This window comes from Haliotis rufescens, unplaced genomic scaffold, assembly GCF_023055435.1.
Source record: "Haliotis rufescens isolate VD_foot unplaced genomic scaffold, xgHalRufe1.0.p SCAF_2, whole genome shotgun sequence".
NCBI lineage: Eukaryota > Metazoa > Mollusca > Gastropoda > Lepetellida > Haliotidae > Haliotis > Haliotis rufescens.
Genome location: NW_025963890.1, coordinates 68207207 through 68219420, shown reverse-complemented (window position 1 = coordinate 68219420; position 12214 = coordinate 68207207). Strand labels below are relative to the sequence as shown.

The window sequence follows — 12214 nt, the reverse complement described above, 5'->3', positions numbered from 1 at the left end:
TCCCCTTGTTACAGAGTGGACCGATCCTGTTCTCTGCTGCCTCCAACGTGAAGCTGTCTGCTGGCCACTGGTCACCCTCTCGACCCGGTGTCTTCTTCATTGCCAAGGTGGACGGCAGTGTTGATGTATGGGACCTGCTGGACAAGACACACGAGCCTTCGATCACACAGAGCGTGTCGCCATCCCCCATCACCACCCTCTACCCCTTCCAAGTCACACGTATGTGCACTTACCGTGAAACCTGTGAAGATCCGGGTTAGAATAGGTCCTCAGCAACCCATGCTTGCCGTAAGAGGCGACTATGTTTGTCTTAAGAGGTGTCTAACTGGATCAGGTGGTCAGGCTTGATGACTTGGTTGATCCATGTCATCGTATCCCAATTGCGTGGATCAATGCTCATGATATCAATCAATGGATTGTCTGCTCCAGACTTGATTATTTACAGACCAATGTCATATAGCTGGAATTTTGCTGAGTGTGGCATTTAACAACAAACCAAACCAACCAATGACTGCATGCTTGACAACGGTATAAGGATCTGTACCTAAATGTCGCCTTTACAGGAATTAAACAAACAAACAAACTTATGTGAAATCAGCTGGCTTGCATTTATCCTGCTACACTTTTCTCTCAAAATACACTCTACAGTGAGGTCTCTTTCTCTGACATCGAAATATCAGGCCATTCATTTTTTAAGTTTCAAAAGAATAGCTGGGGAAATCAGATATTAATTCACTATTCATATATTAAGTCGAGAAAGCTGCTTTCATTTAGAAAACAGCAACTATTCAAAACATCAATATTGAAGTCAAAACTACAGCAAATAGTCTCATGTTCTCATGACAAAGTGTATCATGATGGAGAAGTTAACTTATACATCGCATGCACACCATATATTGAAATACTACAGATAGGCCTGATAACACATCAGACTTTCCATTATATAAGACTGCCTCCGTAGTCTAGTGGTAGTGCATCCGCCCAGAGGGCAGAAGGTCCAGGGTTCGATCCCCAGGCGCGTTATACCAAAAGATGTTTAAATATGGTTGTTGTTGTTACCCTGTCTGGCGCTTGGCATTAAGGGGCTAAAACAAGGACTGGACAAGGACTAGTACAAGTGGACACACACACACACTTGTATGCACGTCACTATTTAAGTGCAATAATGTTGGACGTGACGTTAAATCTAATTTCACCTCACCTCCATCACATAACATTGAAATACTACAGACCAGCCTGATAACACATGGAACTTTCCAATACACAGAGAAGCAGCAGCTGTTGGCCGTGGGAGACGATGCGGGGACACTCCACATCCTCGAGATCCCCTGGAGTCTGCGACAACCTACATCCAATGAGGTGTGTAGTTATCTGACAAGAAGGCTTCATTGCTCAGTAGAGCTGGGAGTCTGGTCTACTGACCGACCAGATTCTTCTGGTCTAAGTGAAATATAGCTATTATTAATATACAGTGCAAACTGGTCTTTGTGTCAGTAGATCCAAGGGGCATCTTGTGGCCCATGTTGTCATGATTTATTGACTTGCCTCCCTTAGTGCTGCAAGGATCTGCCAATCATAGGTTTGAGTTCTCCACAAATATATATATCCTTGGTCTGTCAGTGCCATTATACTTGTTTGTGGGTTTCACATTCTTTTCTATGGCATTCTTCGGACATTAGGCCCCCTTATGAAATAACTGAAATATTGTTCAAAGAAGCATTGGACCCCCCTCCCCCCCCCCTATTACTCGACCCTACACTGCCTGGGTAGTACTGTGGATGCCTGGGTCCTACCCAGTGCCCACCCGACCCGAGTACCTGAGTTACCTGTCCCAGCCCTACTGTACACCTCTCATTCTCTTCAATGGATTCAGGAATCTTTGTTGATAAAGATCATTCAGTTTGTTGATAACTAACACAATAGGATCTTGATCGTGTAAAGTATGATCTGGATAATCTGTTTGTATCCACGGATCCTTTTGTTTCCATCAGTCTTGATTTGGATTTCTAATTGTCTGTTGATATTTCTTGGCAAACTGACATTTGATTATCTTGTCAACTCTTTCCTTGGTTTTGTTGCTGCTTTCATAAAAAAAATACCTGTAATGTCTGAATGTGTTGCAGATGAATGGCGTGAGTAATTATTTCGAGCGGGAAGTCAAGAGACGAGGGTTCGTTGTTCAGAGATGGGACTTCAGAGAAACAGAGAAGAGAGAGCTGGAGGCGGAGATAAAACGAAAAGCTGGGGTGAGTGACATCACATCAACTGCAATAACCCTTGTATGGCCCAGTTGTATATATGTACATGTGTGTCTGTGTTTCAAACTTTTAATATTTGCTCCTGCCACCAAGATATGCACCACTCAATCCCATCCATCCATCATCCATCTATCTATCCATTTTCAATTATCAATAAATTTACATGATCAGTTACTTTTATTTTAAGGAATTCATTGCAGTGATATCTACCTTGATAATTCCCATTTACAGATTAACCACATCAATACTGTGTGAATTAATTCAGTAAAATGACAATAGAAATTATTACTTGAGTGTGTGTTTTACTGAATTTATGAAATGAGTGCCAGAAAAGAATTCAACTTTCCAAGAGAAAGATAATATTTAACTCTGACCTAACTTTCATAAAATAACATCAACTGGTCTTTCCACGGCAACATCAACGCCATCAAGCATGTGAAATCATTAGTACACATTTCCTTCATATGTCTTTTATCCCCCCGGTATGTAATACGTTGGGATATCATAGTCAGCTTGTCTGTCCGTCTGCAATCATTTTTTGTCTGGATCACATCTCTAAAACTAAACAGCTATTTTTGTTCCATGGTTGTGACCATCACTCTGTTCATAGTGGTTCGACTGTCCATATCTCAAAAACTAGCAGGTTTTCTTTCATAAAACATGGCACACACAAAGACCACGTTGTCAACTGGTGCCTTTTGCTATGTAGTGATTTTTTGGAATTTTTAGCTTTTCTGTTCCCACAGCAACAAGTTTGACTTGGACTCTGTTCATATTAGTGTGCATCTGACATTGAAATACAAAGTTCCGAATCCCTATTCCATGGTATTGTTTTGATAGCTCTATAACTACTCTTGACTGACAGATTAGGTAGAATTCCCTCATGAAGTTGTACTTGCTGTAACAGTCAGATTTGTTCTTTCGAATTTGTTGGGGCAGGGAGATTTGTCATCTTCTAAAGTCTCTTGCCTTAACATGTTCGCATTAATTTTAAACAGTGAATAATAATGATGATGATAATAATAATACAAATGCTTGCATGTTCAGATTGCTCCTAACGTGGTGTTGACGGAGGAGGAGCTGGAGTACAAGGCTAAGATGGAGTACATCGAGTACGAGAAAGAGGAGGCCAACTTCCTGCGGGAACTCGGACTCAAGGCAGAGGAGGAGGAAGTCCTGCCAGAAGTATAGTCCCCTGCCAAGTCTGACCTCAGGAGCTCAGGAGACCTCACTCAGCATTACTACACCAGTGATGCAGCTGTGGGTCATGGTGTAGCTTCCCTTTAGCCATCAGTACACCAGATGCTGTCAAACACTGCAGCAAGATCGCCATACAGCAGAACCTTATGCAAGTTTGGGTTACATTAAATCCTGTTTATTTCTGCATCGATGATTGTGTTAAGGACTGTGAACTCCTATATTCGAGATTGCCAAGTGTACCGAGATCCAGATTCTCTATCACTCTCTATCTTATGTCCTGTGTTATGACCAACTGTGATATTTACCATGTGTCCTGGGACCTGTAGGAACAGCCTCCCTGTATGTGATGTTGGCTTGAACGATGTAGACATATATTAACTGTTCCATTGTTGAAGTTGTTGTTTTCATATTCATTTGTCCAATGTGTACATAATCACCTGATGTGTTTGTAAATTCACATAAATATGTATAACATAATCAATAAACAGTTCATTCAAAAAAGTGGTGATGTGTTTTTTAGGTATAAGGGTGCAAACTGTGCACACACTCCACACTGAAATTGTCACATCACGAAACTTCTTAAGTGATGCGGGGCGGTCGGGTAGCTTAGTGGTTAAAGCGTCCGCTTGTCATGCCGAAGACCCGGGTTCGATTCCCGACATGGGTACAATGTGTGAAGCTCATTTCTGGTGTCGCCCGCCGTGATAGTGCTGGAATATTGCTAAAAGCTGCGTAAAATCAAACTCACTCACTCACTCACTCAATCACTCAAGTGATGCAGCTGTCCTGGATGCCATTGTACAAAGTGATCTTAGTGCTAAGATGATCGTAACTCCCATATCTTAACATAGACTTATGACAGTTGTAGCGCTAAGTTCGCCCAAGAAAACCAAGGGAGGTCACTTTATTTACTAAATCACTTCTGGTGCAGGTTGGCCACTAGATGTTGAAGACCATCACTACCTACAAGAATTTCTACTGCCACATCACATCAGTAATAGTAGCTATTTACAAAGAAATAAGTCATTTTCAATTCTTTTTTTATTATTTCAATTCAAATATAACAAATCTGTATCACAATATTTTTCAAATTACATGTACTTGAAAATCATTTCTTATGGTAGAAAATTATACACAAAACATATGTCTTATATAAAATGTACACTATTGATACAAAAACTAATACAAACTCACACACAAGTATCAGCTGATGTGGGTAGGTAGTGTTAAAATGCAACCATCTGCGGTCTGTAAATAATCGAGTCTGGACCAGACAATCCAGTGATTGACGTCATGAGCATCAATCAGTGCAATAGGGATACAATGACATGCATCAACCAAGTCAGCTACCCTGACAACACGATCCCTTTAGTTGCCTCTTACATGGGTTTCTGAAGACTAATTCTAACCTGGATCTTCATGGGCCTCATCCAAACGATAAATTAGTAGTCTGCATATTGTGATACCATTTGTACAAATTAGAACCAGGATATACCCAAAATACATTTGTCTGACAAAACATGACATTTTTCATAAAAAGATAACTTCAAATGTGAAGTATACCCTGTACATATCAGATATTTGACAAAAAACAAAGCGACTCATGGGAAATATGATTATTGTAGTGAATCATGCGACTTTTATTGCTGACAAACCAAGGATCATTATCAGGGTATATCTGGGAGTCAAACCAACAATCAGTGGATGCTGGCATGTGTGAGGGAAGCAACTCTTCTCAGCTCTTCTCAGCTTGAAAACGTTAACACTGAGTCAATCTCTCGCTTCCGTGGGATAAACATTTGAACTGAGGAGGCGTTGCACAGTACATGGGAAGCACTACTATACAATCTCAACCATATATTAGACATTCTGATGGAGGAACGTACTTGTGTATATCAACCAGTGAAGTACTGATATAAGTTATATCAAGAACTGTACATTTCTGAAAAAATTAACTTCAATATTTCTTTCAACGTGCACACCGTAAAAAAGTACAAAACGGTGTGAATAAGTGAGTGAGTGAGTTTAACGCCGCTTTTAACAGTATTCATGTTATATCACAGTGTGTCAGCTTAATATGGGAGGAAAGCCCAAAGTGATGCAGGTCTCAGACGTTTACCACTTCAGTGAAACCCTCTAGCACGGGTATGGTGCTGACAAACCTTGAAACAATCAGGGCGAACCGGGATTCGAACCCACAATCATAGGTTTCAGGTGTGCCCAAGGGACACAACTGTGCATAGCGAATCACAGCGCCATAGACGACTGGGCCACTCGTGCCCCCGTTAATAATGAGTAAATCTTCATATTATACAAAGCGTGCTCACCAGTTATTACGTTTATAGCTCCATAAATGCAAAAAACATACTGAAGTCATGCCAACTATAATAACTTTACAGACAACTTATTTCATCAATAACATACAAAAATATGTAGACAACAAAAAACTATATCTACATCTACATCATCGTTCTGTGCAATAATGCAACACTCAATCTATAATCAACCAATCCAAAACACAGTTAGAGGACAGGGCTTTTGGGGGGATTTATGGAAACATAAATGCATCCTTGTTTAGCCCATCAAATGCCACAGAATCACTTCCAAATCTCCTTGAATAACCATGATGATATCATGTCCACCAATGTATACAGTGCTAGTATTCCATGGTCCATTCAGTGATAGTTGAACAATATTCTCCCATATGCAGACATAGTACATTTATCACAGCTAGAGACTAAATGAAGATATATAACAAAGTTCGCAATACTACAGCAATATCACAGTGCTCAATGGAATGTGACTAGAAAGCTACTGTGGCACTATGTGAAATGTTTACATCAAGTACATACAGGATACATAATTTCAACATACGTAATAATCTGTTTTTTTCATCAATGATAAACAAACAAGAGATTTTCAGATGCTTCAGACATGAACACCATGACACCAGCTGTAAATGATCTTACAAAAATACAACATTTCTGCACATTTCATCTTCCCAAGGCAAGGGCATTAACTGACTAAGTCCAGTTTCCACCTTGGAATTTTCAGGCTCAATCATAGCGCCACCAGTGGCTATTATAAGTTGTAGCAGGATCACTCGGAGTCCCGCTGGAGGCGTGTGGTATCAAACCAAACAAGGGACGCATAAAACCCCATGTAACCAGAGTGATCCTGCTTCAACGAATTTACCTTACCGACATGTTTTAATATGACATTGTAAAATAATTCAAATAAATTCAAAACTGATAGAAAACAGCTGCTCGATTGAGCTGAGGTAAGCTTGCACTATGTCACGTGACATTTATCGGCTTGGAAAAAGCGTGTGGATTTTTGCTTTGAAGCGGGGTATAAAGGATTTATTCTGTCTCTCAGAAATCCACGTGCAGCCTGTAGTGCTCATGGTGGGGTATAAGAGATTTATTCCCCTGCTGAGAAATTTATTACCCTCCTGGGAAGGTTACACAGTATTTTATCAGGGTCACGTGGACCAATTTGATTTCATGTTTCTACATGGAGGTCACCATTAAATCACCATAACTCAATTAATTTGCCAATAATACATCCAATGAGAATAACATCTGAGTAAATGCTAAGTGGCATTAACACTGTTGCCCTGCTTGTACACAAGGGAGTGAGTTGGTGGATTGGGAACAATAAATCAATATTTGTTGATAGAAAGCATAACAAGGTAAAGGCACATACAGGACCAACAGATAATTACAGAACCTCAAAAGAGGTGAACATTGTGAGATTACATGGGTTTATGTGTAGGATAAACCATGTCCGAGGGTATTTATGATATCTAAACCCTAAATCCGCAGAATAATGGTTTTAATTATCATAAAGTGGAAGGAAGTGTTTCATCTTACGTATAAACCAAAAAAAGAAAATTAAAACAACATTTATCAACATTTTTATGTTTCAAACATACTTTCCATGAACCTTTGGAAACGGGCGTAAAATATCTGTTGCTGGCGTGAAAACAATATTCTTAAAAGCATTGTGATTTATCAGTGCCTCTGTCGCCTAGTGGTACACTTACTGGGCTACAGATACCAGGTTGAGTGTTCGATCCTCGGGGATGTAAAAATTTTGATTTGATTATATATTTCATTACATTGTGTTGAAATGCAAAATAAATATCTCGCAAGAAACATTCATATGTTACAATCTAAACGGAAGTTATTTCAATAAAATACCTGGGATATTATATAGCAAATATGACTGGAATATTATATAAAATCCTGTGGCTAGTACAACATCCCTGTTTATGAGATTTAACCCGACTGGAGAACAATAGCATGACGTCACTGGAGGTTTATACCGTATTCGACGTAATAAGCGCCCCGTTCTAATAAGCGCCCATGGCGATATTTGCTAATATATTGGCTAGTGAACAATCCCAATTGGCACCCCTTCCGATTTTTTCGCGTATAATACGCACTCGTGTGTTATATGCACCCTTAATCATGGGCAATTAAATTCTTGAAAAATATATCTGTCGTACATAAACATTTCAGGCTGTCAGCATAAACCACGAAATTTATCTTTCATTTCTGGTTTTTTTCACCAAAAACATATTCTAATAAGAGCCCCCTATTTCTAATTTTGAGAGCGCCCTGGGCGCTTATTACGTTGAATACGGTAAGTGGGATTACTGGGGTCCTGTTCCATCTATCCCCAGCTGTACATACCCCGGTAGTAATGACAGCTGTAGCATTAAAATTACACTAGGTGGTCTGTCAGCCTCAGATGATTTAATAACAATTGATCTTATGTATGTTGATTTTGGATTTCGATTCAGTCATATAAGTTATTTGTATAACATGTTGTAAATATACTTAAATATTATGTTTGGAAAATATCTCATATTGTATATTAATTATGTGGTTATAAAGACGATAAATGTCTAAAACAGAGTGTGTGATATAGAATCTGTGTTACATAGAGATAAATGCGTGATTTGAGACAAATACACAAAAGAAAACCTGTGCTAATTTACCGTTTTACTATTACTGCTGTTGAGTGATAATAGTCCCATCATTGTCCTCGTGGTCTATCACAAGCCGCTGACAGTGTACATCAAGAGGGAGACAACAGGGGAAATGGTTGCAGATCTGTATGTGAAGATCAATAACAAAACACAAAGGCGAAAGTACCAGTCAACAGGTTTTTGCTTCGTACTGTGATGCTAAAAACTCATTCCTCTAAACCCTTTTTCTTTAACGAAAAATGTGTTTAACTGTGCCAAAGCCAGGCACAATAAAATACAGGAACAACTTTTATCTGTTATAAATATAATTGATATAATTTCAAATTCTGCCTAACATTTTTGGTGTTTCATAGATGTAACGGAAAGAGGAAGGGTGACTTTCATTTTTAGCTAAATACTCATTAAAACATCAGCATCACGCAACAAGAGGTTGGATAAAACTGATTGATGAACCACAAAGTTCTTATCATCATAATTATCATACATTTTCAGTTATCAATAAATTCATATAAACACTGTTGACATTGAACATACTAAAGACAATTGATGATCATAACTAAGGATCACATACCTGATCAACTGCAGAGACAACATGAGGTTCCACAGCCTAAGAATACAATTCAGCTTAGTGAGATTTCTAATGAGGTAAAATGTTACCATGGTAACAATCAAAAACATCTTAATTAAGTTCAGCTGTAGCAATGCATCCTTCTTACAAAAAAAGCAGATTTGTGGAAAACAGCATGATTTGTTTGAGAACAAAAGCTTTGTAGTTAATCATGACTGACTACAGTAGCAACATGTACACACGAGTGAGATTGCATCTGGAAGCTGTACGTGCCATCATACAATAGCAACATGTCACAAGAGTGAGATTGGTTCTGGAAGCTGTAAGTGCCATAATACAGTCAGTTTACACACAACCACAGTGCCATGGAAGTTGTGTGAAACATGTCACGCACCAACCATGACTGGGCCCAGAAGCACTAACCAATGAAAATAAAAACAATTTCACTTTTTAGGCAAGGATTTGGGGAAACATGGTGAGGTTGGTGCACTCAGAATTGTCAGAAAGTGCAACAACACAAGGTTGGGTCTCTGACAGAACCTAAACACAAAGACTACATACAATAACAGCGTCCAGTTTTATCAATAACCAGGGCCCACTTGCACAAAGCAATCTTAGCGCTAAGACGATCTTAACTCCCATACTTTAACATAGGCTTACGATAGTCTTAGCGCTAAGATCGTTTTGTGAAAGTGGGACCAGGACAACTCAAGCTCCTGTATCTACCACACGCTTGAATCAACACAACAGAAGAAACAATATGGTGTTTGTTGCCTTCCTGTTTCTTGGCATACTGACAAAAATATGTGAAAAACAAGACAATATATTGGCCTAGCCTAATAACAGCATTAAACACAAAGCATTGCCTTTAAATAAAAATAAAAATATGTAGTGAACATAAGGTAAACATGCTCTATTGAAGTGGTCAGGACACTACCTGTCTATCATACCACAGTGCATGCCCTCCTCCTGTAGCTTGGCAGGAGAGCTAGGGACATTCTCTCGACCCGTTACCTACCAGTCTCAAGTTGTTTCGTATCACACAGCTGTATTTTATAATGAGTTCAAAATTCTGCTAATTGCAATCATTGTAAAGGATGTTGATACAGTCCCTTCAGTATCAGGTAGCCTTCATATACACATTACAGTTCTAAAATATTACCAATAGGTTTAATGATAGCTTTCTGATATTCGTATAAACCATTGTCAAGGATGTTGATACAATCCCTTCAGTATCAGGTAGCCTTCATATACACATTACAGTTCCAATATATACCAGTGGATTTAATGATTTGCTTATGTGTATTTTAGCAATTCACAAAGAGGGTTGGTCAGTTGAACCAATATGTCATATTGGTGTATTGCTGAGAACAATATGTTACACCGGTAATGCCGTCCATCATTCTAAAGTCTCCAAATGCTGGTGTTACATCACAAGGGAGGTGGAGGTGGTGACGTCACTTCGTGATGCTAGGGTGGAGGCTGACTCCAGGATATTTAACATAACGGAATGGAAATAAATCTCATTGGATCAACAAGGATACATAGCTCGTTGGTTATTCTCTGAGCATTTCCTGCCAGAGAAGTTTAGCTTATTATCTTATCTTACTTATCTTAACACAATTTACATAGTCAACTACAATAATGTAAAATTTATGTGGAAAACGGGCAGATCTTATGTTCTATGTCGTATGGCCGATGATGAGAACCGGTCCTAAGTCCTATGTCATATGGCCGATGATGAGAACCTGTCTGAGGTCCTATGTCATATGGCCGATGATGAGAACTGGTCCTATGTCCTATGATGTATGGCCGATGATGAGAACTGGTCCTATGTCCTATGTCATATGGCCGATGATGAGAACCTGTCTGAGGTCCTATGTCATATGGCCGATGATGAGAACTGGTCCTATGTCCTATGTCATATGGCCGATGATGAGATCTGGTCCTATGTCCTATGATGTATGGCCGATGATGAGATCTGGTCCTATGTCCTATGTCATATGGCCGATGATGAGAACCGGTCCTAAGTCCTATGTCATATGGCCGATGATGAGAACCAGTCCTAAGTCCTATGTCATATGGCCGATGATGAGAACCGGTCCTATGTCCTATGATGTATGGCCGATGATGAGAACAGGTCCTATGTCCTATGATGTATGGCCGATGATGAGAACCGGTCCTATGTCCTATGATGTATGGCCGATGATGAGAACAGGTCCTATGTCCTATGTCCTATGGCCGATGATGAGAACCTGTCCTATGTCCTATGTCCTATGGCCGATGATGAGAACCTGTCTGAGGTCCTATGTCATATGGCCGATGATGAGAACCGGTCCTATGTCCTATGATGTATGGCCGATGATGAGAACAGGTCCTATGTCCTATGTCCTATGGCCGATGATGAGAACCAGTCCTATGTCCTATGTCCTATGGCCGATGATGAGAACCTGTCTGAGGTCCTATGTCATATGGCTGATGATGAGAACTGGTCCTATGTCCTATGTCGTATGGCCGATGATGAGATCTGGTCCTATGTCCTATGATGTATGGCCGATGATGAGAACTGGTCCTATGTCCTATGTCATATGGCCGATGATGAGAACCGGTCCTAAGTCCTATGTCATATTGCCGATGATGAGAACTGGTCCTATGTCCTATGATACATGGCCGATGATGAGAACTGGTCCTATGTCCTATGATGTATGGCCGATGATGAGAACCGGTCCTATGTCCTATGATGTATGGCCGATGATGAGAACCGGTCCTATGTCCTATGATATATGGCCGATGATGAGAACTGGTCCTATGTCCTATGATATATGGCCGATGATGAGAACTGGTCCTATGTCCTATGATACATGGCCGATGATGAGAACTGGTCCTATGTCCTATGATATATGACCGATGATGAGAACCGGTCCTATGTCATATGGCCGATGATGAGAACTGGTCCTATGTCCTATGTCATATGTCCGATGATGAGAACTGGTCCTATGTCCTATGTCCTATGGTCAGTGATGAGAACCGGTCTTATGTCCTATGTCGTATGGCCGATGATGAGAACCGGTCCTATGTCCTATGATGTATGGCTGATGATGAGAACCGGTCCGAGGTCTTATGATGTATGGCCGATGATGAGAACCGGTCCTATGTCATATGGCCGATGATGAGAACAGGTCCTATGTC

General features: G+C 40.0%; 1 protein-coding gene and 1 long non-coding RNA gene across 9 annotated transcripts in view; both read left to right on the top strand.

Annotated features, from left to right (window-relative positions):
* The window catches only part of LOC124134626 (dynein axonemal intermediate chain 3-like), a 45547-nt gene extending 41588 nt beyond the window's left edge, over positions 1 to 3959 (top strand). For all 8 annotated transcript variants that reach the window (XM_048400460.1, XM_048400456.1, XM_048400458.1 and 5 more), the window contains 4 exons: positions 15 to 219; positions 1268 to 1359; positions 2124 to 2246; positions 3306 to 3959. In XM_048400460.1, coding sequence (XP_048256417.1) covers positions 15 to 219; positions 1268 to 1359; positions 2124 to 2246; positions 3306 to 3449 — 564 coding nt within the window. In that variant the 3' untranslated portion in view covers positions 3450 to 3959. The remainder of the gene's footprint in view (positions 1 to 14; positions 220 to 1267; positions 1360 to 2123; positions 2247 to 3305) is intronic.
* A 6745-nt stretch (positions 3960 to 10704) lies between these two features.
* On the top strand, positions 10705 to 10913 carry LOC125382132. Its single transcript, XR_007222344.1, has 3 exons — positions 10705 to 10736; positions 10783 to 10821; positions 10900 to 10913. It is a non-coding gene; the product is annotated as an uncharacterized LOC125382132 (long non-coding RNA).
* The last annotated feature ends 1301 nt before the right edge of the window (positions 10914 to 12214 follow it).